The sequence below is a fragment of the Bolinopsis microptera genome, chromosome 8 (assembly GCF_026151205.1).
Source record: "Bolinopsis microptera isolate Bmic1 chromosome 8, MBARI_Bmic_1.0, whole genome shotgun sequence".
In the NCBI taxonomy this organism is placed as follows: domain Eukaryota; kingdom Metazoa; phylum Ctenophora; class Tentaculata; order Lobata; family Bolinopsidae; genus Bolinopsis; species Bolinopsis microptera.
The window spans coordinates 378420-405765 of record NC_087079.1 but is presented as its reverse complement, the minus strand read 5'-3'; the positions used below and the strand labels follow the sequence as shown (position 1 = coordinate 405765).

At 39.3% G+C, this 27346-nt stretch overlaps 1 protein-coding gene across 2 annotated transcripts; it reads left to right on the top strand.

Annotated features, from left to right (window-relative positions):
* Window positions 1-191: 191 nt before the first annotated feature.
* LOC134819111 (probable ATP-dependent RNA helicase DDX20) lies at window positions 192-27346 on the top strand. Of its 2 annotated transcripts, XM_063828883.1 has the most exons (13): window positions 192-371; window positions 514-662; window positions 801-935; window positions 1088-1179; window positions 1837-1960; window positions 17288-17439; window positions 17743-17857; window positions 18719-18783; window positions 18913-19046; window positions 22857-22954; window positions 24391-24720; window positions 24874-24991; window positions 25462-27346. In XM_063828883.1, exons 1-13 carry the CDS (start codon window positions 236-238, stop codon window positions 26988-26990), a joined length of 3177 nt encoding a protein of 1058 aa, XP_063684953.1. In that variant the 5' UTR covers window positions 192-235; the 3' UTR covers window positions 26991-27346. The 2 variants fall into 2 exon arrangements, with proteins under 2 accessions (XP_063684953.1, XP_063684954.1); XM_063828884.1 differs by lacking the exons at window positions 192-371; window positions 514-662; window positions 801-935; window positions 1088-1179; window positions 1837-1960 and adding an exon at window positions 5842-5983.

Below are 27346 nucleotides of genomic sequence, written 5' to 3'. Positions count from 1 at the left end.
TTGAGTGGGAGGTTTTGCGATCTCTCTTAAAACTGGTCATTCTGTCAGGCATGTCTTATCATTGTAAGTTGTTATTAGAACAGTAACGGTTTTATAAACTGATCTTGCCTTGGCCTAATGTGTTGTCATTGTAATGATATTCATGTTTCAATCTTCTTAGGAAAATAAAGTTCTAAGTTTCCCACACTCTTTACATTATAAATTTCTAACTTTATTAGCTCTGATGGTGTGAGAGATGCCGCGTTACGTTCAGCCAATAGCGCACAAAATCGACGCGGTCAAGAGGACTAACGATGTTTTCACCGAAGAGAATGTTGATTTCTCTGCCCTGCATCTCTCCCCTGCAGTTCTCAATGGTCTCAAGAACTCAGGTTAGCTCTTTTTTACCACAAATAAGTCATGATGTCTGAAATCACTGAGAGTAACGCCATCACTCTCTGTGCTATTAATACAGTACTTTGTGATATGACTAATTACCAACTAAATATCGGTAATAATGATTTTGTTGTATAGGTTTTGAGCGCCCCTCACCGATACAGTTGAAAGCTATTCCAATCGGGCGCATTGGACTGGATCTCATTGCTCAGGCTAAATCTGGGACAGGCAAAACCTGCGTCTTTGGAGTTATTATACTGGAGGCTATGAATATCAAAGTTCAAAAGGTTTGTATTTGTTCAGGCGGGGGATGCAACGTTCGGGCTGACTACTTAATAATAATAAGTTATAATTAATTAATTACTTATTACTATATTATAATTACTAGATTGTTTGACTGTGTGAAGTAACAGTGCCTCTCCCAGTGTCAGTGTGTAGTTGTTGCTCCCACTAGAGAGATAGCAGCACAGATACGAACCGTCTTGTCAGTCCTATCTTGTGACATTAATCATCTCAAGTGTTCTCTTGTTATTGGGGGAACTGATGTCAATGAAGATAAGGTTAGTTTTCATGAAAACCCTTAAACTTTACCTCTACTTTACTTTTCGTTAATTGAGAAATTATCAAGTATTTCCCCTCCTCTCTCTCCCCCCCCCCCCCCCCTTTCTTCTCCTTCCTCCCCCTCCCTCCTCCTCACCCTGGTTCTGTTCAGGAGTCAGTGTTAGGAGCTCACATTGTAATAGGCACCCCCGGGAGGTTGCTACATCTAATAGAAGATGGTGTGCTGGATACAGAGTGTGTCAGGTTAGTTAACATTACATACCTGGTTAATAATATATTGTGCTGTGTAGAGTCAGCTACTTACTCAGGTATTAGAGTTACTGGACTGCATACCGCGCGTACACGTGTGTTTGGGATGACGGAATGCAACAGCTCATGCTCCCAGCTGCTTTGTAATTGCTACCTATATCGTTAATCGTTGTGATTTTATAAGCTATTAAGAAGTTATGTCATTGCGAAATGTGGAGTTAGTAAACCTTAACATAGTGATAAGGTCACCTGTTTAAATCTTAAGTTCTGTACTGAAGACTAAAAGACGGGTACAGTTGTAAATAATAACTGAACAGTAAACTCTAAAACCTTATAGCGCTAAAGTATAGGTATTTTAGTGTGACAACTACAAGCATTGTATTGCATCTAATTTGTAACCAGGGTTATTGGCACATTACCAATGTAAATCAGGATTATGATAGTAGGTTTGAGAATCTCATGAACTATATGTTCAAACGTCTTCTGATAGGTTGACTCACGGCGTATTTAAATTTAACAAAACAAGACTAACGAAAAAATGGACAAACGAACAGACTCGTGTCCGCACTCAAGCAGGTATTCATGTATGTTGTATGCACGGCGCAAACGGACCAACGAACGGACGGACCAACTGACACGATGTTGCCTCAGGACGCTGGTGCTAGACGAAGCAGATAAGCTAGTTGACGATAGTTTCTACACTCAAGTGAAATGCCTGGCATCCCAGTTACCGGCTAGTAAACAAGTACTAGCAATGAGCGCCACATACCACAAGGTACGTAGTGAGATTATCTCTAAATACCTCATACCTCCTGCCAAACACAGAAATGAGGATGTATTTTCACATTTTTAAACTCATCTTCCGAAGAATTAGAAACTTCCGCGATGCTGCCTTTTTTCCAAAGATGTTGTATTCGTTTATATTCTTAGTTTGCTATAATTAATCAATATAATTTATTATTGTTATTAGACGATTAAAATTTAGTGTAACTATAGAAATTATTTAAAAGTGTCGTTACGTGGCCTGGTAGTATCTCAATATTATTGAATATCCCGTTCTGCGTCTCTCAGGACACACTAAAAATACAGGGGAAGTAGCTAATTGTACTTTTCTACGCGTTTTGGAGACTCTCCCTCTAGCTAGCGTTCCTTTCTTGCGTTCCTTTCTTTCCGCATTACGTATCCTCGCTCTGTGCAGTGTAATCTTTCCTTTCTGAAAGCTGATAAAATGACCTTTGTGGTACCTGTCAGATCAAAATAGGAAGTTCAGTCAACTTGTCCATTAATTATTACTTAATTAATTGGGTAGCTTAGTATGGCCTCTACTTAAGTTTGAAGACTGCTATATATTTTACTGATATGTAAAGAATAGCTCCTACTCTATTCTAGTCACATACTTTAACTTACATATTATACTGTTAAATATCTTAAAACTAAATGAGTATTGAGTATTACATCATCTTCAATAGTTCAATACTTACAGAATGTTTCGACGTCTTCACCAAATAATGATAATTATTATGTATCACTAACCTGTATACCACGGTGTAATTGACCTTTATTAGTGAACAATAAAATAGCTGGAGAGTGTTTATTCATGACATCAGAAAATTTAGATTAATCCAGCCTTCAAACGGCACTCCAAGCTACGACTGCTCATGCCATCTTGGTATAATAACGTTATATGGCTTGAAGTGAACATCACGTGATGTAGCATTACGTAATTTAGTGTCATTATACCCTGTATTGTAGTAAACAGTCTGCTCTTGTATGTTGTAATGCGTTATTATTGAGGCCCTGGCAAGCGTACCCTGTAGTAAACAGTCTGCTCTTGTATGTTGTAATGCGTTATCATTGAGGCCCTGGCAAGCGTACCCTGTAGTAAACAGTCTGCTCTTGTATGTTGTAATGCGTTATCATTGAGGCCCTGGCAAGCGTACCCTGTAGTAAACAGTCTGCTCTTGTATGTTGTAATGCGTTATTATTGAGGCCCTGGCAAGCGTACCCTGTATTGTAGTAAACAGTCTGCTCTTGTATGTTGTAATGCGTTATTATTGAGGCCCTGGCAAGCGTACCCTGTATTGTAGTAAACTGTCTGCTCTTGTATGTTGTAATGCGTTATTATTGAGGCCCTGGCAAGCGTACCCTGTAGTAAACTGTCTGCGCTTGTATATTATAATGCATTATTATTGAGGCCCTGGCAAGCGTACCCTGTAGTAAACAGTCTGCTCTTGTATGTTGTAATGCGTTATCATTGAGGCCCTGGCAAGCGTACCCTGTAGTAAACAGTCTGCTCTTGTAGTTGTAATGCGGTATCATTGAGGCCCTGGCAAGCGTACCCTGTAGTAAACAGTCTGCTCTTGTATGTTGTAATGCGTTATTATTGAGGCCCTGGCAAGCGTACCCTGTAGTAAACTGTCTGCTCTTGTATGTTGTAATGCGTTATTATTGAGGCCCTAGCAAGCGTACCCTGTAGTAAACAGTCTGCTCTTGTATGTTGCATTGCGTTATTATTGAGGCCCTGGCAAGCGTACCCTGTAGTAAACAGTCTGCTCTTGTATATTATAATGCATTATTATTGAGGCCCTGGCAAGCGTACCCTGTAGTAAACAGTCTGCTCTTGTATGTTGTAATGCGTTATCATTGAGGCCCTGGCAAGCGTACCCTGTAGTAAACAGTCTGCTCTTGTATGTTGTAATGCGTTATCATTGAGGCCCTGGCAAGCGTACCCTGTAGTAAACAGTCTGCTCTTGTATGTTGTAATGCGTTATTAATGAGGCCCTGGCAAGTGCACCCTGTAGTAAACTGTCTGCTCTTGTATGTTGTAATGCGTTATTATTGAGGCCCTGGCAAGCGTGAAGCGTACCCTGTAGTAAACAATAAAAGTTTTGTTGCTCGTCACTATCAACGAGTGATGTACCAAATTGTACGTAGTTTATGTTTTTCATACCAACATTTTACGTCCATTGTTTTATTGAACGTTGAGGGGACTTGTTTGAAGGGGTCTAAGTGGAAAGTTATTTTGTGAATATAATAAAGTATAAAAATAAATTTTGCATTGAATTCGATTATACTACCGTATTAAATATTTTGAAGGTTTGTATTCGTCGCTTTGAAAATGCATAATTCTGGTTGTGAGCCATCTGACGTAGGTTTACTGTTCTTGTTTATTTATCCTCCAGAGCATTTAAAATGCGAGAGGTTTCAATAACTAGTATCATAGCGAATTATATTAATCTTTCCGCTTCAAAACCAAGAAAGACATGCAAAATAAAAATGTTCTGTGTGATGGAAATTGTAGAGCCTGACCGTACCCACCCCCCCCCCCCCCCTCGACCCCCCTCCCCTCGACCACCCCGGCCACCCCCTCGACCCCCCGCCCCCCCCCCCCCTCTGTATTGAGGCACTTTAAGACTCCTCTAGAAGTTACACTAAATATCAAAATGTCAAGACGTTGTCAAAACGGACCGGTTTTCAGTCTCCTTTGGAACCCAAATCCCGCCCTGTACTGCACTGTACGAGTACATGGCTTCACTATTTAGTATTTATTCTTAAAATTAGTACACAATTACGTCTGCATAATAACTGGTGAGTATATTGACTAGACGCGTGTCTTTGTATGTCACATACAGGCCTACAGGGCTATAATATCAGTTGTCACCTTGTTCTCTCACTAATCTTCTAAACTAAACTCGAAACGTTATCCCCGAGTAAGAATGCAGGGCGTATTATTAGTTTCTCAAGCTTCTTAATATTGTGGAGTATACGTCAGTCTGTCAGGTTGCTTCACAAGTACCTGGCAGAAACCTTACAGAGCTGTTGAGAGCGGGGAGTTTGCAACATTAGAACATCATAACAGAGTGACATGCTCTCAATATCCCATATAGTTGGTAATCTTTGCTGTTGTGGGAAATTATGGGATTTTGCAATCCAATACCGGAGGATATAGCAGCATGTTATACCACGTTATTCCTGCGATGGTCGGCTCACATAACTTAACAGAGATGTTAATAAAGAAGATCCTGCTAACGATGCAGTGCTAATTGAACGTTTGGGAGAACATCCGTCACTTTGCTTACGTTGTCATTCCTTACCTTCTTTTCTTACGTTATTGCTTCTTTTCTTACGTTATTGCTTCTTGTTTTACGTTATTGTATCTTGTTTTACGTTATTGTTTCTTGTTTTACGTTATTGTTTCTTGTTCTATGTTATTGTTTCTTGTATTAGTTTGTCGTTTCTTGTCTTACGTTATTGTTTCTTGTTTTACGTTATTGTTTCTTGTCTTACGTTATTGTTTCTTGTCTTAGTTTGTCATTTCTTGTCTTACGTTATTGTATCTTGTTTTACGTTATTGTTTCTTGTTTTTCGTTTAAATCGTTTCTTGTCTTACGTTATTGTTTCTTGTTTTACGTTATTGTTTCCTGTCTTACGTTATTTTTTCTTGTCTTAGTTTGTCGTTTCTTGTTTTAATTTCCATTTTTTGTCTTACGTTGTCATTTCTTGTCGTTATTTGTCTTAGTTTGCCATTTCTTTTGGAAGTGGTCTTCTGAAAATCATCTTGTTGCGAGGATGATAGATGTTTTGCTACATTTTAAGCCGATATCAATATCCATACTTTGAGGTACATTTTCACATATTTATTTGAACACCAGAGGACAGGATGAGTGGCCGGATGTTAAGAGAGATACTGACCAAGAAGATGATGAGCAATTTGAGTGAGCACGAGCTGCTCAACTCACTTTACTCTTCTTCAGACGAAGAGGAAGATGAGGAGGAGAAGGAGAAGGAGAAGGAGGAGGTGATTATTGTTTGGGTGTTCATTTTTCAACCCACTTTATGTAGATTCGTCCTTGGTTGGTGGTAGGAAATTAATTGACAAATCTAGACAATTCTCATCTACATATTGTTAAATTTATAGTTCATAAACATTTAAACTTACTACACTAGTTCTCATAATACAGGCATTTTCGCACAATATAAATAACTTTTTGAAAATAAGAAACAGTTCCTAATAACTGTCTGCTTCTTTGTTATGACGTAGTGTTACTATGTTTCAGCTCCTAAAATTTTGAAACGCGTGATTTGTCCCTATTTTATTCATAAGATGCATTTTTTCACAATTCTTTTCAACTACGTACATGTACTCTTTTGTTAAAGCCCAGCTCGTTAAGAATGTACTAGAAATTCTCCGCATTCCGCGGACTTTGTCACATCCGTCCGTCCGTACTGACACTTATTCCCTCTTTTTGTGGCTTCTTTTTCCGTGGATACACGCTACGTCACACCTTCTCCGAGGATTCACGTGACGTCACACCTCCCCGCTATACCTAGACACTCAGGAATCTACACTCGGGCTGGGAATATTCTTCTATACTTGTATATTACTGGGATTATTATTTATATATTATAATTTAGGAGGTTTATAGAATATAGTCATAGATGGCATATTATGTCCCAAGTGACGCCAACATATTGGTTTTAGTGTGGTTGTTGTTCACCATACTTTACATGCATGTTTGCATACCAGAGAGGAAGCTATTTCCACTAATAAACAAGAATTTCGCGGCGATTGTACCTCGCACGACAAATTTTCTCTACCATCGAATAATAAACAGTTGAATGGGAGGTGCAGCTTATAACAACTACATATTAGACTTATTAACTAGTAACTTGAGAAGGCAGACCTCAAACCTATTCAACTTTAGATCACATGCTGTTCCATTGACTATTAGGTGACTGAGGACAGGAGGGCTTACATTATCCATCCTGATTACCTTCGCTTGACCAGTGAGTGGCGTGGTTATTGTGCAGTTTTCTGGAACCCTTCGATCTCAGTTCGGTTTATTGTAATTTTACTCCATTTTCATAATGGCGTAATGCGTGTTTAAAATGGTATTATATTATTATAATATTACGAGGATGCTATTACTGTTATACTATCACAGTTTTTACTTAACAAAATTCACTAATATTAATAACAGATATAAGCTCTCTTCACCCGGTGCAGGCCTGTAAAAGCCAATCCGAGGCATGAAAATGTATCCTTTTTATCTCCCTGTTAAAAAACCTCCAGCTCTCCAGTCATCACATGTAAAAGCAGTCTCATGTTTATCAGTAAAGCCTGTACTTGTAACTTGAATTGAGCGAGGATCAGGAGTCGAACCAAAATTTTATGTAACCCACGTTATGGTTCTGAAAGTACAACTTCACGCAGTTATCACTTCATACAGTACTGTCTGTTTTGATTACAAGATGAGACCTCTTCAGATCGTAGTCTATAAATTGATTACACTTCACTGATACAATATCCAATGTATACTTTTAATCTTTTAACACGGATATTGAGCGTTATTACTATTTTAACAACTGCAATAATCAACACTGGTCTAGCACAATTATTTAATCAAACGTTGTATTATAAGTCTAGTTTTCGTTAGCCTTTGGCTATATCATAACAATTAGTATATTGTCTGTTTTAGCGTTTTAATACAGCTACAGGCAGAATTTTAAATACTATCATAATACTTGTATCTAGTAGCTGAGAGTAGTACGTGTATGGTGGACTATTACTAAGTAACTAAAGCTTTAAAAAGCTGATCGATTAAAAATCGATTTGAGATCGGTCACTTGGAAATAGGGCTTCGGAAAGTGTGATATTCGCACTTCTGGTCCTTGTTATGTGGGGATGTGGGACAGATACCACTTTTATTGGAAGGTTTGAGGCGATATTAACACTCACCCAACTTATTTCAATTTCAGTTTTTGCCATTCAAATCCCAAATGGCGGAATAATACAAAACATACATAGCTTTTTGTATAGTAATCTAATGTAGTGCAATATTTTATCAGCTGATTAACGTGGAACTCTAAAATACACCGCTGGTCATATTAAATATTTCCTGTCCTGTAACCTTATTAAGTTATTGCGGTATAAAAATTAAACATATTCTGCCATATATAAGCATATTAAAATATAACACCGGTAATCAACAGAAATCTGAACAATTAAAAGTAATTACACGGTATTGCTGCTGAAACATGGCCAGCAATTAGTTAACTTAACCATCTGGAATTAAATCTGGAATTCGACGCTATTTTCCTTGGTTTAATATATTTAGCTCGCAGTTCACCGTTGTTTTTTGTATCTACGTGTGGTTCCTGCATAGTATTTCTTATTTGTACCACAAGTTCGTGTATCAAGTTACTCCTACGTGGGGTTCCTGCATAGTATTTCTTATTTTTACCACAAGTTCGTGTATCAAGTTACTCCTACGTGTGGTTCCTGCATAGTATTTCTTATTTGTACCACAAGTTCGTGTATCAAGTTACTCCTACGTGTGGTTCCTGCATAGTATTTCTTATTTGTACCACAAGTTCGTGTATCAAGTTACTCCTACGTGTGGTTCCTGCATAGTATTTCTTATTTGTACCACAAGTTCGTGTATCAAGTTACTCCTACGTGTGGTTCCTGCATAGTATTTCTTATTTGTACCACAAGTTCGTGTATCAAGTTACTCCTACGTGTGGTTCCTGCATAGTATTTCTTATTTGTACCACAAGTTCGTGTATCAAGTTACTCCTACGTGTGGTTCCTGCATAGTATTTCTTATTTGTACCACAAGTTCGTGTATCAAGTTACTCCTACGTGTGGTTCCTGCATAGTATTTCTTATTTGTACCACAAGTTCGTGTATCAAGTTACTCCTACGTGTGGTTCCTGCATAGTATTTCTTATTTGTACCACAAGTTCGTGTATCAAGTTACTCCTACGTGTGGTTCCTGCATAGTATTTCTTATTTGTACCACAAGTTCGTGTATCAAGTTACTCCTACGTGTGGTTCCTGCATAGTATTTCTTATTTGTACCACAAGTTCGTGTATCAAGTTACTCCTACGTGGGGTTCCTGCATAGTATTTCTTATTTTTACCACAAGTTCGTGTATCAAGTTACTCCTACGTGTGGTTCCTGCATAGTATTTCTTATTTGTACCACAAGTTCGTGTATCAAGTTACTCCTACGTGTGGTTCCTGCATAGTATTTCTTATTTGTACCACAAGTTCGTGTATCAAGTTACTCCTACGTGTGGTTCCTGCATAGTATTTCTTATTTGTACCACAAGTTCGTGTATCAAGTTACCCCTACGTGTGGTTCCTGCATAGTATTTCTTATTTGTACCACAAGTTCGTGTATCAAGTTACTCCTACGTGTGGTTCCTGCATAGTATTTCTTATTTGTACCACAAGTTCGTGTATCAAGTTACTCCTACGTGTGGTTCCTGCATAGTATTTCTTATTTGTACCACAAGTTCGTGTATCAAGTTACTCCTACGTGTGGTTCCTGCATAGTATTTCTTATTTGTACCACAAGTTCGTGTATCAAGTTACTCCTACGTGTGGTTCCTGCATAGTATTTCTTATTTGTACCACAAGTTCGTGTATCAAGTTACTCCAACGTGTGGTTCCTGCATAGTATTTCTTATTTGTACCACAAGTTCGTGTATCAAGTTACTCCTACGTGTGGTTCCTGCATAGTATTTCTTATTTGTACCACAAGTTCGTGTATCAAGTTACTCCTACGTGTGGTTCCTGCATAGTATTTCTTATTTGTACCACAAGTTCGTGTATCAAGTTACTCCTACGTGTGGTTCCTGCGTAGTATTTCTTATTTGTACCACAAGTTCGTGTATCAAGTTACCCCTACGTGTGGTTCCTGCATAGTATTTCTTATTTGTACCACAAGTTCGTGTATCAAGTTACTCCTACGTGTGGTTCCTGCATAGTATTTCTTATTTGTACCACAAGTTCGTGTATCAAGTTACTCCTACGTGTGGTTCCTGCATAGTATTTCTTATTTGTACCACAAGTTCGTGTATCAAGTTACTCCTACGTGTGGTTCCTGCATAGTATTTCTTATTTGTACCACAAGTTCGTGTATCAAGTTACTCCTACGTGTGGTTCCTGCATAGTATTTCTTATTTGTACCACAAGTTCGTGTATCAAGTTACTCCTACGTGTGGTTCCTGCATAGTATTTCTTATTTGTACCACAAGTTCGTGTATCAAGTTACTCCTACGTGTGGTTCCTGCATAGTATTTCTTATTTGTACCACAAGTTCGTGTATCAAGTTACTCCTACGTGTGGTTCCTGCATAGTATTTCTTATTTGTACCACAAGTTCGTGTATCAAGTTACTCCTACGTGTGGTTCCTGCATAGTATTTCTTATTTGTACCACAAGTTCGTGTATCAAGTTACTCCTACGTGTGGTTCCTGCATAGTATTTCTTATTTGTACCACAAGTTCGTGTATCAAGTTACTCCTACGTGTGGTTCCTGCATAGTATTTCTTATTTGTACCACAAGTTCGTGTATCAAGTTACTCCTACGTGTGGTTCCTGCATAGTATTTCTTATTTGTACCACAAGTTCGTGTATCAAGTTACTCCTACGTGTGGTTCCTGCATAGTATTTCTTATTTGTACCACAAGTTCGTGTATCAAGTTACTCCTACGTGTGGTTCCTGCATAGTATTTCTTATTTGTACCACAAGTTCGTGTATCAAGTTACTCCTACGTGTGGTTCCTGCATAGTATTTCTTATTTGTACCACAAGTTCGTGTATCAAGTTACTCCTACGTGTGGTTCCTGCATAGTATTTCTTATTTGTACCACAAGTTCGTGTATCAAGTTACTCCTACGTGTGGTTCCTGCATAGTATTTCTTATTTGTACCACAAGTTCGTGTATCAAGTTACTCCTACGTGTGGTTCCTGCATAGTATTTCTTATTTGTACCACAAGTTCGTGTATCAAGTTACTCCTACGTGTGGTTCCTGCATAGTATTTCTTATTTGTACCACAAGTTCGTGTATCAAGTTACTCCTACGTGTGGTTCCTGCATAGTATTTCTTATTTGTACCACAAGTTCGTGTATCAAGTTACTCCTACGTGTGGTTCCTGCATAGTATTTCTTATTTGTACCACAAGTTCGTGTATCAAGTTACTCCTACGTGTGGTTCCTGCATAGTATTTCTTATTTGTACCACAAGTTCGTGTATCAAGTTACTCCTACGTGTGGTTCCTGCATAGTATTTCTTATTTGTACCACAAGTTCGTGTATCAAGTTACTCCTACGTGTGGTTCCTGCATAGTATTTCTTATTTGTACCACAAGTTCGTGTATCAAGTTACTCCTACGTGTGGTTCCTGCATAGTATTTCTTATTTGTACCACAAGTTCGTGTATCAAGTTACTCCTACGTGTGGTTCCTGCATAGTATTTCTTATTTGTACCACAAGTTCGTGTATCAAGTTACTCCTACGTGTGGTTCCTGCATAGTATTTCTTATTTGTACCACAAGTTCGTGTATCAAGTTACTCCTACGTGTGGTTCCTGCATAGTATTTCTTATTTGTACCACAAGTTCGTGTATCAAGTTACTCCTACGTGTGGTTCCTGCATAGTATTTCTTATTTGTACCACAAGTTCGTGTATCAAGTTACTCCTACGTGTGGTTCCTGCATAGTATTTCTTATTTGTACCACAAGTTCGTGTATCAAGTTACTCCTACGTGTGGTTCCTGCATAGTATTTCTTATTTGTACCACAAGTTCGTGTATCAAGTTACTCCTACGTGTGGTTCCTGCATAGTATTTCTTATTTGTACCACAAGTTCGTGTATCAAGTTACTCCTACGTGTGGTTCCTGCATAGTATTTCTTATTTGTACCACAAGTTCGTGTATCAAGTTACTCCTACGTGTGGTTCCTGCATAGTATTTCTTATTTGTACCACAAGTTCGTGTATCAAGTTACTCCTACGTGTGGTTCCTGCATAGTATTTCTTATTTGTACCACAAGTTCGTGTATCAAGTTACTCCTACGTGTGGTTCCTGCATAGTATTTCTTATTTGTACCACAAGTTCGTGTATCAAGTTACTCCTACGTGTGGTTCCTGCATAGTATTTCTTATTTGTACCACAAGTTCGTGTATCAAGTTACTCCTACGTGTGGTTCCTGCATAGTATTTCTTATTTGTACCACAAGTTCGTGTATCAAGTTACTCCTACGTGTGGTTCCTGCATAGTATTTCTTATTTGTACCACAAGTTCGTGTATCAAGTTACTCCTACGTGTGGTTCCTGCATAGTATTTCTTATTTGTACCACAAGTTCGTGTATCAAGTTACTCCTACGTGTGGTTCCTGCATAGTATTTCTTATTTGTACCACAAGTTCGTGTATCAAGTTACTCCTACGTGTGGTTCCTGCATAGTATTTCTTATTTGTACCACAAGTTCGTGTATCAAGTTACTCCTACGTGTGGTTCCTGCATAGTATTTCTTATTTGTACCACAAGTTCGTGTATCAAGTTACTCCTACGTGTGGTTCCTGCATAGTATTTCTTATTTGTACCACAAGTTCGTGTATCAAGTTACTCCTACGTGTGGTTCCTGCATAGTATTTCTTATTTGTACCACAAGTTCGTGTATCAAGTTACTCCTACGTGTGGTTCCTGCATAGTATTTCTTATTTGTACCACAAGTTCGTGTATCAAGTTACTCCTACGTGTGGTTCCTGCATAGTATTTCTTATTTGTACCACAAGTTCGTGTATCAAGTTACTCCTACGTGTGGTTCCTGCATAGTATTTCTTATTTGTACCACAAGTTCGTGTATCAAGTTACTCCTACGTGTGGTTCCTGCATAGTATTTCTTATTTGTACCACAAGTTCGTGTATCAAGTTACTCCTACGTGTGGTTCCTGCATAGTATTTCTTATTTGTACCACAAGTTCGTGTATCAAGTTACTCCTACGTGTGGTTCCTGCATAGTATTTCTTATTTGTACCACAAGTTCGTGTATCAAGTTACTCCTACGTGTGGTTCCTGCATAGTATTTCTTATTTGTACCACAAGTTCGTGTATCAAGTTACTCCTACGTGTGGTTCCTGCATAGTATTTCTTATTTGTACCACAAGTTCGTGTATCAAGTTACTCCTACGTGTGGTTCCTGCATAGTATTTCTTATTTGTACCACAAGTTCGTGTATCAAGTTACTCCTACGTGTGGTTCCTGCATAGTATTTCTTATTTGTACCACAAGTTCGTGTATCAAGTTACTCCTACGTGTGGTTCCTGCATAGTATTTCTTATTTGTACCACAAGTTCGTGTATCAAGTTACTCCTACGTGTGGTTCCTGCATAGTATTTCTTATTTGTACCACAAGTTCGTGTATCAAGTTACTCCTACGTGTGGTTCCTGCATAGTATTTCTTATTTGTACCACAAGTTCGTGTATCAAGTTACTCCTACGTGTGGTTCCTGCATAGTATTTCTTATTTGTACCACAAGTTCGTGTATCAAGTTACTCCTACGTGTGGTTCCTGCATAGTATTTCTTATTTGTACCACAAGTTCGTGTATCAAGTTACTCCTACGTGTGGTTCCTGCATAGTATTTCTTATTTGTACCACAAGTTCGTGTATCAAGTTACTCCTACGTGTGGTTCCTGCATAGTATTTCTTATTTGTACCACAAGTTCGTGTATCAAGTTACTCCTACGTGTGGTTCCTGCATAGTATTTCTTATTTGTACCACAAGTTCGTGTATCAAGTTACTCCTACGTGTGGTTCCTGCATAGTATTTCTTATTTGTACCACAAGTTCGTGTATCAAGTTACTCCTACGTGTGGTTCCTGCATAGTATTTCTTATTTGTACCACAAGTTCGTGTATCAAGTTACTCCTACGTGTGGTTCCTGCATAGTATTTCTTATTTGTACCACAAGTTCGTGTATCAAGTTACTCCTACGTGTGGTTCCTGCATAGTATTTCTTATTTGTACCACAAGTTCGTGTATCAAGTTACTCCTACGTGTGGTTCCTGCATAGTATTTCTTATTTGTACCACAAGTTCGTGTATCAAGTTACTCCTACGTGTGGTTCCTGCATAGTATTTCTTATTTGTACCACAAGTTCGTGTATCAAGTTACTCCTACGTGTGGTTCCTGCATAGTATTTCTTATTTGTACCACAAGTTCGTGTATCAAGTTACTCCTACGTGTGGTTCCTGCATAGTATTTCTTATTTGTACCACAAGTTCGTGTATCAAGTTACTCCTACGTGTGGTTCCTGCATAGTATTTCTTATTTGTACCACAAGTTCGTGTATCAAGTTACTCCTACGTGTGGTTCCTGCATAGTATTTCTTATTTGTACCACAAGTTCGTGTATCAAGTTACTCCTACGTGTGGTTCCTGCATAGTATTTCTTATTTGTACCACAAGTTCGTGTATCAAGTTACTCCTACGTGTGGTTCCTGCATAGTATTTCTTATTTGTACCACAAGTTCGTGTATCAAGTTACTCCTACGTGTGGTTCCTGCATAGTATTTCTTATTTGTACCACAAGTTCGTGTATCAAGTTACTCCTACGTGTGGTTCCTGCATAGTATTTCTTATTTGTACCACAAGTTCGTGTATCAAGTTACTCCTACGTGTGGTTCCTGCATAGTATTTCTTATTTGTACCACAAGTTCGTGTATCAAGTTACTCCTACGTGTGGTTCCTGCATAGTATTTCTTATTTGTACCACAAGTTCGTGTATCAAGTTACTCCTACGTGTGGTTCCTGCATAGTATTTCTTATTTGTACCACAAGTTCGTGTATCAAGTTACTCCTACGTGTGGTTCCTGCATAGTATTTCTTATTTGTACCACAAGTTCGTGTATCAAGTTACTCCTACGTGTGGTTCCTGCATAGTATTTCTTATTTGTACCACAAGTTCGTGTATCAAGTTACTCCTACGTGTGGTTCCTGCATAGTATTTCTTATTTGTACCACAAGTTCGTGTATCAAGTTACCCCTACGTGTGGTTCCTGCATAGTATTTCTTATTTGTACCACAAGTTCGTGTATCAAGTTACTCCTACGTGTGGTTCCTGCATAGTATTTCTTATTTGTACCACAAGTTCGTGTATCAAGTTACTCCTACGTGTGGTTCCTGCATAGTATTTCTTATTTGTACCACAAGTTCGTGTATCAAGTTACTCCTACGTGTGGTTCCTGCATAGTATTTCTTATTTGTACCACAAGTTCGTGTATCAAGTTACTCCTACGTGTGGTTCCTGCATAGTATTTCTTATTTGTACCACAAGTTCGTGTATCAAGTTACTCCTACGTGTGGTTCCTGCATAGTATTTCTTATTTGTACCACAAGTTCGTGTATCAAGTTACTCCTACGTGTGGTTCCTGCATAGTATTTCTTATTTGTACCACAAGTTCGTGTATCAAGTTACTCCTACGTGTGGTTCCTGCATAGTATTTCTTATTTGTACCACAAGTTCGTGTATCAAGTTACTCCTACGTGTGGTTCCTGCATAGTATTTCTTATTTGTACCACAAGTTCGTGTATCAAGTTACTCCTACGTGTGGTTCCTGCATAGTATTTCTTATTTGTACCACAAGTTCGTGTATCAAGTTACTCCTACGTGTGGTTCCTGCATAGTATTTCTTATTTGTACCACAAGTTCGTGTATCAAGTTACTCCTACGTGTGGTTCCTGCATAGTATTTCTTATTTGTACCACAAGTTCGTGTATCAAGTTACTCCTACGTGTGGTTCCTGCATAGTATTTCTTATTTGTACCACAAGTTCGTGTATCAAGTTACTCCTACGTGTGGTTCCTGCATAGTATTTCTTATTTGTACCACAAGTTCGTGTATCAAGTTACCCCTACGCACAACTTCTACCAACCTGTTTCTCCAAATATTTAGCCCTCCCTTTTCTCCTTTTCACTCTCAATGGCGCGAGTTTGCATACCACGGATTTATATCGAGGTATGTAATTAATAATCATTGTGTGCCCTTTTTTTAGGTTCTCGCCACCGTTGTTGTTTTCTCTGTGTAAAGAGATTTTATTTAGGTATAGTACAGGTATAGAAATTACAGTTTAAAAATGTAAAATAGAATATTTCCTTACTATGATTAGTTTTGATAAATAAATGTGGGTTTGATAATGACTGGACTGGAAGTAATTAAATTATTTTAGCATTAAAGTTGTTACCAACTGTTTGTACCTAGTATTCAGTATTTGTACAACTGAATAATAACCTACCACTATTGTGCAGTTAGTATCACATTTCCCTAGTAGCTATGGTAACAGACTCTGTCTGTGTAATTAAATCTTAAATTGAAGTTAAAACTGTCCTTTCTTTCGCTAGGTTTTTATTAATACTGGCGCCCACCATTTAAAAAAAAGCAATTTCAGTATATGTGACAGAACACTTACAAACCGCACCCATTGATAATAACACACCTCTCTAGTCTATCCATACTACCTGTCTGTAAAGCAGATCAGAACAATGCCGCACCATTACTAGTAGTAGATAAGTACTGATTTCCTAAGTGCTAATTAAGTATTAGTAGTTAGTTCAATGTTACTTGTGGTACTGAACATCGTTCTGTCTCGAAACCGACGATTTGTTTTCACCAAACACAAATTACAATTCACACAGCTCAATACGATATATTATAACTTGCTGCTTGATCGTCTTCTTATATAATACGTTAATAATATGGTTAGTTATAACAAATATTAATAAATGGTTAGTAAGAATATAGCGCGCTTCATACTCTATTACTAACTAGAACTCATATATACTTTTTAGTTAGTTGTGATCTGATCTCAGGTCAATTCTATTTGTAATAATATTATGATGAGTAACGTTAATACGGTCTCACCTTAACTCGTGATCAGAGATGTGCACCGTGTTACTTTTAGGCAATAGGCGGCGGCGGTCTGGACGCCAAAGTTGGTCGGCGGCAGCGGTCTGACCGCGGTCTGACTTTTAGATATCCAAACCGCCGTCTACTGTGTACATGATGGTATTTGGTTGTGTAACTGATGTATATGAATTGATTTCTTAATATCACTCTACATTGAAGAACTAATTTATCATTAACAGCTGTATTTGTTGATCTGACGGCCAATACCTCAAAGACTGCGGTCTGGGTCTAAATTTCGCGGTGGTGCACGTTTCTGCTCGTGATATACTGTACCAGTTACACTTATAGCTACACTACCAGTTGCAGTAGTAGTTATACTAGCTCACTAGTGGCTATTACAGGACATAGACACTAAGTTCAACACGCTGATGAGGGACCCCTACTATGTGCGGATAAGTGCGGATAATATGGGTCTGGAGGGTATACACCACTTTTACTACACTGTTAAAACGGACAAAGTCAAACACCAGATATTCTGCAACAAGATATCCAGGTATAATCAGAAATAGTTCTGGCTCAATTATAGGTTTCTTTGTAGGATATTCTTTAGCTCAATTAAAATAGAGAGCAGTTTATTGTGACTTGTTCATTCGTTGTTCCGTATAAGTTGTAATCGTGTTTTGATCGTGAAGACGTTAACAGAATAGCCAATGGCTTAAGATGATGTAACTAGTATGTAGTCTAACGCAGATCCCACCGTAAATATTTTAAACTATTGTTCATTGTTCATTTTAACCTGGTTTTTGTGAGAATATCTTTTAACCAATAGCAGTGACTTAATATTTAACCCCATTAGATTGGTGGAGATCCTGTCTAACGTGACATTTGAACAATGTTTGGTATTCTCCAACTATCAGACAGGAGCTGAGGAGATCAGTCTGTGTCTCACCAGAGAGGGATTCTCTAACCAGGTAACCATGGGAACCATGCTGACCATGCTGCTATGGTAACCATGCTGATCCCACCTAATCAACAGTAGTTGTTGTGATACTTGAATCGTGGCTATAAAGCACACAACATTTGATTGGGTCACCAGTGTCACAGTGTCACACCAGTGTCACAGTGTCACACCAGTGTCACAGTGTCACACCAGTGTCACAGTGTCACACCAGTGTCACAGTGTCACACCAGTGTCACAGTGTCATAGTGTCACCACAGTGTCACAGATTTTGTTACTTCTTCCTTCAACTCTACATTATTTGAAACGCATCAAGAGTAATCACTAAATACCAGTAAACGACTGGGGGTAGGATTTGGCCGGGGCCGGGGCCGGGGCCGGGAATGTCCAAATTTTGCCGGGGCCGGGAATTGGCCGTTCTGGAATTTGGCCGGGGCCGGGGCCGTGAATTTAATAAATCCACGGCCAAGTTAGAACTTTTCAGGAGTTAGGATCTGAACTTATTTTTACTTGACAATATAATGTTCGTATCAATTGAACAGTTTAGAAGGTAATTAGATTTCATATATATTTTGGTAAAATAATTTTGTTCAGCTGAAACAGTAAATAAAAGTTGGCACTCTGGACATCATCCTTTCAAAATTGAAAATCCATTTTAAGATTTATATGAAAGTTTTAGGCCGATTTCGATCAAAAATTCCCGGCCAAATTCCCGGCAAAAATTGAAAATCGGCCGGGGCCGGGGCCGGGAAGAAATAGCTCCCCCGGCGCCGGGATTTCACGGCGATTACTGCTAAATACTCATTTATTTGACAAATAGCGAATTAAATGTATTTTGTTAGATAATGTTGTACAAATAATAACTTATTTACAGCTAATAGCAGGAAACATGGCTCAAAGAGATAGGTCACAAGCAATGGCTGATTTTAGGGAATGCAGGTAGTCCAGCCTTATATCATATATCTTGTGTTTTATCTCATCTCCTAATTAGAGATCTTAATAAAGTCTTGCTAGCCTAACATTTGAATATTTCCTAAAAACAATGCCTCTAATCAGATTTAATTGCAGATTTCGTGTACTGATAAGCACTGACGTCACGGCACGTGGTATAGATAACGAGCACGTGGACCTGGTCATCAACATGGACCTCCCCGTAAACACGCTTATGAACCCCGACCCTCACACATACCTTCACAGAGCTGGTGAGTAAGGTCACATACCTTCACATAGCTGGTAAGTAAGGTCACTTACCTTCACATAGCTGGTAAGTAAGGTCACTTACCTTCACAGAGCTGGTAAGTAAGGTCACTTACCTTCACATAGCTGGTAAGTAAGGTCACTTACCTTCACATAGCTGGTAAGTAAGGTCACTTACCTTCACATAGCTGGTAAGTAAGGTCACTTACCTTCACATAGCTGGTAAGTAAGGTCACTTACCTTCACAGAGCTGGTGAGTAAGGTCACTTACCTTCACATAGCTGGTAAGTAAGGTCACTTACCTTCACATAGCTGGTAAGTAAGGTCACTTACCTTCACATAGCTGGTAAGTAAGGTCACTTACCTTCACATAGCTGGTGAGTAAGGTCACTTACCTTCACATAGCTGGTGAGTAAGGTCACTTACCTTCACATAGCTGGTGAGTAAGGTCACTAACCTTCACTGGTAGTAAGCCAGTAAGGTCACTTACCTTCACATAGCTGGTGAGTAAGGTCACTTACCTTCACAGAGCTGGTGAGTAAGGTCACTTACCTTCACATAGCTGGTAAGTAAGGTCACTTACCTTCACATAGCTGGTGAGTAAGGTCACTTACCTTCACAGAGCTGGTGAGTAAGGTCACTTACCTTCACATAGCTGGTAAGTAAGGTCACTTACCTTCACATAGCTGGTGAGTATGGTCACTTACCTTCACTGGTAAGTAAGCCAGTAAGGTCACTTACCTTCACATAGCTGGTAAGTAAGGTCACTTACCTTCACAGAGCCTAGCTCGTGAGAGAACTACGATCACGATACCCCCCATTAATGTTAGATCTGTTAACATATTTCCCACAACCAGTACCTGGTGACTATATTTCCCATGATGATTTAATAAAACGTAAAATGATGATACAATCAGAACAGTTGTGCATGCTCATTAATATTCAACGAAGTGAACTGCACTAAATGTGAACTATCAAGTATCACAACACGTCACTTACTTTTAACACTATATTCAAACACTTCACTGCTCTTTTAGAGCTAGTTCCCCTCTAGTTCTCTTCTAGGTCAGCTCACATCCACACCGCTGTTCTGGAATACTCCTTATTAGGTGTGTTACACTCCTTATTAGGTGTGTTACACTCCTTATTAGGTGTGTTACACTCCTTATTAGGTGTGTTACACTCCTTATTAGGTGTGTTACACTCCTTATTAGGTGTGTAACACTCCTTATTAGGTGTGTTACACTCCTTATTAGGTGTGTTACACTCCTTATTAGGTGTGTTACACTCCTTATTAGGTGTGTTACACTCCTTATTAGGTGTGTTACACTCCTTATTAGGTGTGTTACACTCCTTATTAGGTGTGTTACACTCCTTATTAGGTGTGTTACACTCCTTATTAGGTGTGTTACACTCCTTATTAGGTGTGTTACACTCCTTATTAGGTGTGTTACACTCCTTATTAGGTGTGTTACACTCCTTATTAGGTGTGTTACACTCCTTATTAGGTGTGTTACACTCCTTATTAGGTGTGTTACACTCCTTATTAGGTGTGTTACACTCCTTATTAGGTGTGTTACACTCCTTATTAGGTGTGTTACACTCCTTATTAGGTGTGTTACACTCCTTATTAGGTGTGTTACACTCCTTATTAGGTGTGTTACACTCCTTATTAGGTGTGTTACACTCCTTATTAGGTGTGTTACACTCCTTATTAGGTGTGTTACACTCCTTATTAGGTGTGTTACACTCCTTATTAGGTGTGTTACACTCCTTATTAGGTGTGTTACACTCCTTATTAGGTGTGTTACACTCCTTATTAGGTGTGTTACACTCCTTATTAGGTGTGTTACACTCCTTATTAGGTGTGTTACACTCCTTATTAGGTGTGTTACACTCCTTATTAGGTGTGTTACACTCCTTATTAGGTGTGTTACACTCCTTATTGGGTGTGTTACACTCCTTATTAGGTGTGTTACACTCCTTATTGGGTGTGTTACACTCCTTATTAGGTGTGTTACACTCCTTATTAGGTGTGTTACACTCCTTATTAGGTGTGTTACACTCCTTATTAGGTGTGTTACACTCCTTATTAGGTGTGTTACACTCCTTATTAGGTGTGTTACACTCCTTATTGGGTGTGTTACACTCCTTATTAGGTGTGTTACACTCCTTATTGGGTGTGTTACACTCCTTATTAGGTGTGTTACACTCCTTATTGGGTGTGTTACACTCCTTATTAGGTGTGTTACACTCCTTATTAGGTGTGTTACACTCCTTATTAGGTGTGTTACACTCCTTATTAGGTGTGTTACACTCCTTATTAGGTGTGTTACACTCCTTATTAGGTGTGTTACACTCCTTATTAGGTGTGTTACACTCCTTATTAGGTGTGTTACACTTCTTATTAGGTGTGTTACACTCCTTATTAGGTGTGTTACACTTCTTATTAGGTGTGTTACACTCCTTATTGGGTGTGTTACACTCCTTATTAGGTGTGTTACACTCCTTATTGGGTGTGTTACACTCCTTATTAGGTGTGTTACACTCCTTATTGGTGTGTTACACTCCTTATTAGGTGTGTTACACTCCTTATTAGGTGTGTTACACTCCTTATTGGGTGTGTTACACTCCTTATTAGGTGTGTTACACTCCTTATTGGGTGTGTTACACTCCTTATTAGGTGTGTTACACTCCTTATTGGGTGTGTTACACTCCTTATTAGGTGTGTTACACTCCTTATTGGGTGTGTTACACTCCTTATTAGGTGTGTTACACTCCTTATTGGGTGTGTTACACTCCTTATTAGGTGTGTTACACTCCTTATTGGTGTGTTACACTCCTTATTAGGTGTGTTACACTCCTTATTAGGTGTGTTACACTCCTTATTAGGTGTGTTACACTCCTTATTAGGTGTGTTACACTCCTTATTAGGTGTGTTACACTCCTTATTAGGTGTGTTACACTCCTTATTAGGTGTGTTACACTCCTTATTAGGTGTGTTACACTCCTTATTAGGTGTGTTACACTTCTTATTAGGTGTGTTACACTCCTTATTAGGTGTGTTACACTCCTTATTAGGTGTGTTACACTCCTTATTAGGTGTGTTACACTCCTTATTAGGTGTGTTACACTCCTTATTGGGTGTGTTACACTCCTTATTGGGTGTGTTACACTCCTTATTGGGTGTGTTACACTCCTTATTGGGTGTGTTACACTCCTTATTGGGTGTGTTACACTCCTTATTAGGTGTGTTACACTCCTTATTAGGTGTGTTACACTCCTTATTAGGTGTGTTACACTCCTTATTAGGTGTGTTACACTCCTTATTAGGTGTGTTACACTCCTTATTAGGTGTGTTACACTCCTTATTAGGTGTGTTACACTCCTTATTAGGTGTGTTACACTCCTTATTAGGTGTGTTACACTCCTTATTAGGTGTGTTACACTCCTTATTAGGTGTGTTACACTCCTTATTAGGTGTGTTACACTCCTTATTAGGTGTGTTACACTCCTTATTAGGTGTGTTACACTCCTTATTAGGTGTGTTACACTCCTTATTAGGTGTGTTACACTTCTTATTAGGTGTGTTACACTCCTTATTAGGTGTGTTACACTCCTGATCCTTATTGGATGTGTTACACTCCTTATTGGATGTGTTACACTCCTTATTAGGTGTGTTACACTCCTTGTTGGATGTGTTATGCGCTCACCCAGTGAACTCACCCAGTGAACTCACCCTGCTCACCCAGTGAACTCACCCTGAACTGTACCCAGCCCTTGTCTGATCCGTCTTCTAACTTCACTCTAACCAGGTCGAGCAGGAAGGTTTGGGAAGTACGGCTCAACCATCTCCATCATCGCCTCCCAGAAGGAGCACATGTTCATACAGGATCTGGGGGAGAAGTATCAGGTTTCCTTTCTCACAAATATTCTCACAAATATCACATACGCTAAAAATAGAACGGCTCATCAAATGGCCTTCATGACGTCAAGTTTAAAACTAGTGGATGTCATGTTGTTCTGATGTTATAATATTACGTGTCCTGAGAAGGTCATGATGGTGCGTGTGACGGTGCGAGTTAGTTTTCTCTCTACCTCTGTTACCTGTGTTACCTGTGTTGCACTGTTAATTATGTTAATTATTATGTGAGCAGCATTATGCACCGCCCCACGCTTCCACTTCCTTTATCCACCGCTTTCCCCCGCCTACATATTAACGGGTAAATGAGATAATGATCTCTAGTAACCTTGTTAGAAATCCTCTCGGAGGGCAACTTTCAATCGGCTATACTTTTGTTTGTTTGCTTTATCAAGGACCAGTTTGAAATATTTTATGAATAATATTCATTCGCAATCTCTTCGTTTTCACAGTCTTAGTCGTATTTCCTTCCGAATGTTACATTTATGTCGATTGTCGTATATTTCTGCACGGTTTTCTTTATAATAATATATATTAAGACGCAATGAAACTACCGGACTGCGATGTATGGGGACTTGCCACCCCATGGCAACATTAAAATATATCGACTCTGTTACATCGTTTCCTCAAATTATTTGTTATATAGTAGTGTTGAAAGTATTAAAATGAAAGTATTAAAATATACCTTCTCTGATATACATATGTATGCACCATTATTGTTATAACTAGTTGTGTCAAGTATAAGATAAGTGTTAACGACCTTTCATCAGATTGTTTGCACCGTCTAGCCTAGTGTGTTTCTAGTTTGTGTCTGGACACTGCGCTGTCCAGTGTGTCTCCTGTGTGTCTCTAGTGTGTGTCTCTAGTGCTTTAGTGTGTGTCTCTAGTGTGTGTCTCTTGTGTGTGTTTCTAGTGCTTTAGTGTGTGTCTCTAGTGTGTGTCTCTTGTGTGTGTTTCTAGTGTGTGTCTCTAGTGTGTGTCTCTAGTGCTTTAGTGTGTGTCTCTAGTGCTTTAGTGTGTGTCTCTAGTGTGTGTCTCTAGTGCTTTAGTGTGTGTCTCTAGTGTGTGTCTCTTGTGTGTGTCTCTAGTACTTTAGTGTGTGTCTCTAGTGTGTGTCTCTTGTGTGTGTTTCTAGTGTGTGTCTCTTGTGTGTGTCTCTAGTGCTTTAGTGTGTGTCTCTAGTGTGTGTCTCTTGTGTGTGTTTCTAGTGTGTGTCTCTAGTGTGTGTCTCTAGTGCTTTAGTGTGTGTCTCTAGTGTGTGTTTCTAGTGTGTGTCTCTAGTGTGTGTCTCTAGTGTGTGTCTCTAGTGCTTTAGTGTGTGTCTCTAGTGTGTGTCTCTTGTGTGTGTTTCTAGTGTGTGTCTCTTGTGTGTGTCTCTAGTGTGTCTCTGTGTGATTTATCACCCTCTTACACTGTTTGTCTTGTAGGTAGAAGTTAAAGAAGGTCCACCCTACGACCAAATAACAGATCTCCTGAGAAGAAGTAAGGGGCCATCCTCTGAACCTGCCCTCCCCTCAACCCCCGAGAAAGAGCCACTCCCAGAGAGTAACAGCTCCCACACAGACTCCAAAGGTAGTTCACACGACTTCTCTAACGAGGATTTAACTGGAAGTGTGTCTGAAGTTAAGAGTGAACGGAGCAGTAAAAGCGCCCCAACTCCAGACTCAGTCTTCAACGGCTGGTCAAATAACAAGTCAGAGACAGGCACTGTTACTGATCTTAATAGTCTCAGATCTAACGTCAAAGTTACTCAAAAGGTTAGTTTTACTTCTGTCATATTTTATTATTGGTTGAAGACCGGAAATGTACTTATCTCTGAACTTGTAAATCCTTTATTTTATGTTATACGTAAATCTGTTAATAAAATACTAAGATAAGTAAGCTGTTGTTAATGAAGTATTATTTTTCAGTCTAGAGGTTCATCCAGCGGAACAGATCCCCGAAAGATTAAGATGTCAGAAAAGGTTGAACCAGACGGGAAACAGGAGTTAGATGGAGATACGGCGCTCAGTAGCCTCGGCAGTCTGGGTTAGTTGCAATCTATTTTTAGAAATTAACTTCTCTAGGCTTATTAGATCAGGTCCGGTTTTTAGCTTCTTTTTTCGGGCTATTCTTAGAGTTGAGGAATGCATTGCGTAATGGTCTATTTGTTGCACAAATGTCCGGTCTGTAAGGTGTCTTTTTGTTAAGATTCTGTATATTGGGAACCTTGTCGGAATAGCGGAGGTGTTAGCATATGGTACTTACTAAAGATTACACAAAACTTTAAGTTTAATACTCTGAATTCTGCATTAGCGTTATGTATTATGTTGTAACTCACTTTTAAAAACAAATGTTCTGTTGGTAACGTACGCACTGTTAACGGGTGTTTTGTCTTTCGTTTAGATAAACCCTTGTTTCTTCCTTATCCCGAACGCATATCCTAGGTTAAACCCTTATCTTATCTTAAACTCATATTCTTGGTAAACTGCTTTTCTTATCTCGAACTCATATCCTAGGTAAAATCCCAGACTCGCTGGAATCAGCTCAACTGCCAGGTTCTGCAGATGAGAATGTGTCAGTGTTCAACTTTAGTAGTCAGGACGTAAACCACTACCAGGAGGATTTGTCCCTGTTTACAGAAGCGCTGGGTAGTTTGAGTTTAATGCCTGAAGCTGAAGAGGACGCTCCTAGTTCAACTCCCTCAACTTGTGGCTCACAAAAACCACCCTCACAAAAGTCACACTCTGATAACGATACTACTGGTAACGAGAATGTAACTAGAACTAGAAGGAGGTCTAAAAATGAGAAGAAAGCGAGGAAACCCCCTAAATCCCTGAATATGGCTTCACCCAAAGGTCAGCCTAATCGTAGAACCCAGTCTGCCGCAGCAGAGTTTGCGAACTGTAATATCCTGTCTCCACACACCCCCAAGTGGAGGTCTGAAGCCGTGTCTTCTGCCGGGTGTATTATCCACTCCAAGGCTATCAATGTCAAGTTCCTCCTCGAGAACTACCTGTGTCTTAAATACGAGTTTACTGATAAGAGCTACGATACTGATTACAGAGGTTTCTTCCCGCCAAAGTTTGAAATCCTTCAAAATTCTTCTACTGCAGTTTGCGAAGTTCCCGCAAAGAAGCCCCTCGCTCGGTTTGTATCACAAGGATTTGTAGCTAACTCGGAGCACGACCCCCTGATGATTAAGAGAACCTCTCCACAAGAACCACCTGCACCTAAACCTTGCTACGCCAGGATGCCATCTGAGGATATGAGTTTCCTGCACAAGCCCTATTACAGCAGCACTGACCCTACTTACGATGAGTTACCTGGAAACATGTTGCACTCTGTAGCTTCCTCCGGACGAGCAGGATGCCAATCTACCAGTTCTTCTTTTGATTCTGCGTCACGTCAACCTTATGCTCACCATTGTCACCATCGCCCCGGCGATCTTTGCAGAGAACAGAGCAAAGATTCAGGAATTTCCTTTTACTCCTCCTCGTACCAGTATCCTTCATACTGCAGTGCTCCGGCTTCCTTCGGTGCCCCTCCAACTTGTAGCACACCACCAAGTTGTGGTCCTCCACCAGCTTGTGGCCCTCAATCAGCTTGTGGCCCTCAACCAGCTTGTGGCCCTCAACCAGCTTGTGGCCCTCAATCAGCTTGTGGCCCCCCGCCATCCTGTGGCCCTCAACCAAATTGTGGCCCTCAACCGAATTGTGGCCCTCTGCCGAATTTCGGCTCTCAACCGAATTGTGGCCCCCCACAGGGACCCCCCTATTATTGGTGGGGTTACATGCCACCTCCTATGTGTGGTTACCAACCTGTCCAGCAACCTCAATTCTGCTCCAACTGTAACTCACCTCAATTTAACGTCGCAGATTTCAGCAGGCACTTTAGCTCAGCTGAAAGTAACAAACAGTTCGGGTCTGTAGAGAGCAACAGGCACACTCCCAATAGCTTCAATGATCCTAGATATTGTGCGACCAGTGACCAGGGTGCAACCAGGGAATCGTGGAACAGCGCTTGGGAGAAAGCTTGGGAAAAATAGTCGCTCATTACTGGGATAAATTGTTGAGATTTAAATTTTCAACTCAAGAACTGGAAATAGAGAGAGAAAGAAAAATTTTTGATTCAAATTTCTTTAAGCTGATTGATTTATTTTGATAAAATATTTTTATTCAAACACTGAAAATCATTTGATACTGTTTTATATATATTTTTGTGTTTAAAAAGTAGAGCATGTTGACAATATGAATCTTGCTGATTATTGAAGAATCAGCGACTTTAATAAAGGAGGGAAAGGGTGAATATATAAGGGTAGATATATTCAGGATGAAATCAAGTAATTTTGACATGAATTTTAAAACAATATCTATTTATTCAAATTCTTTAATTATATACTTA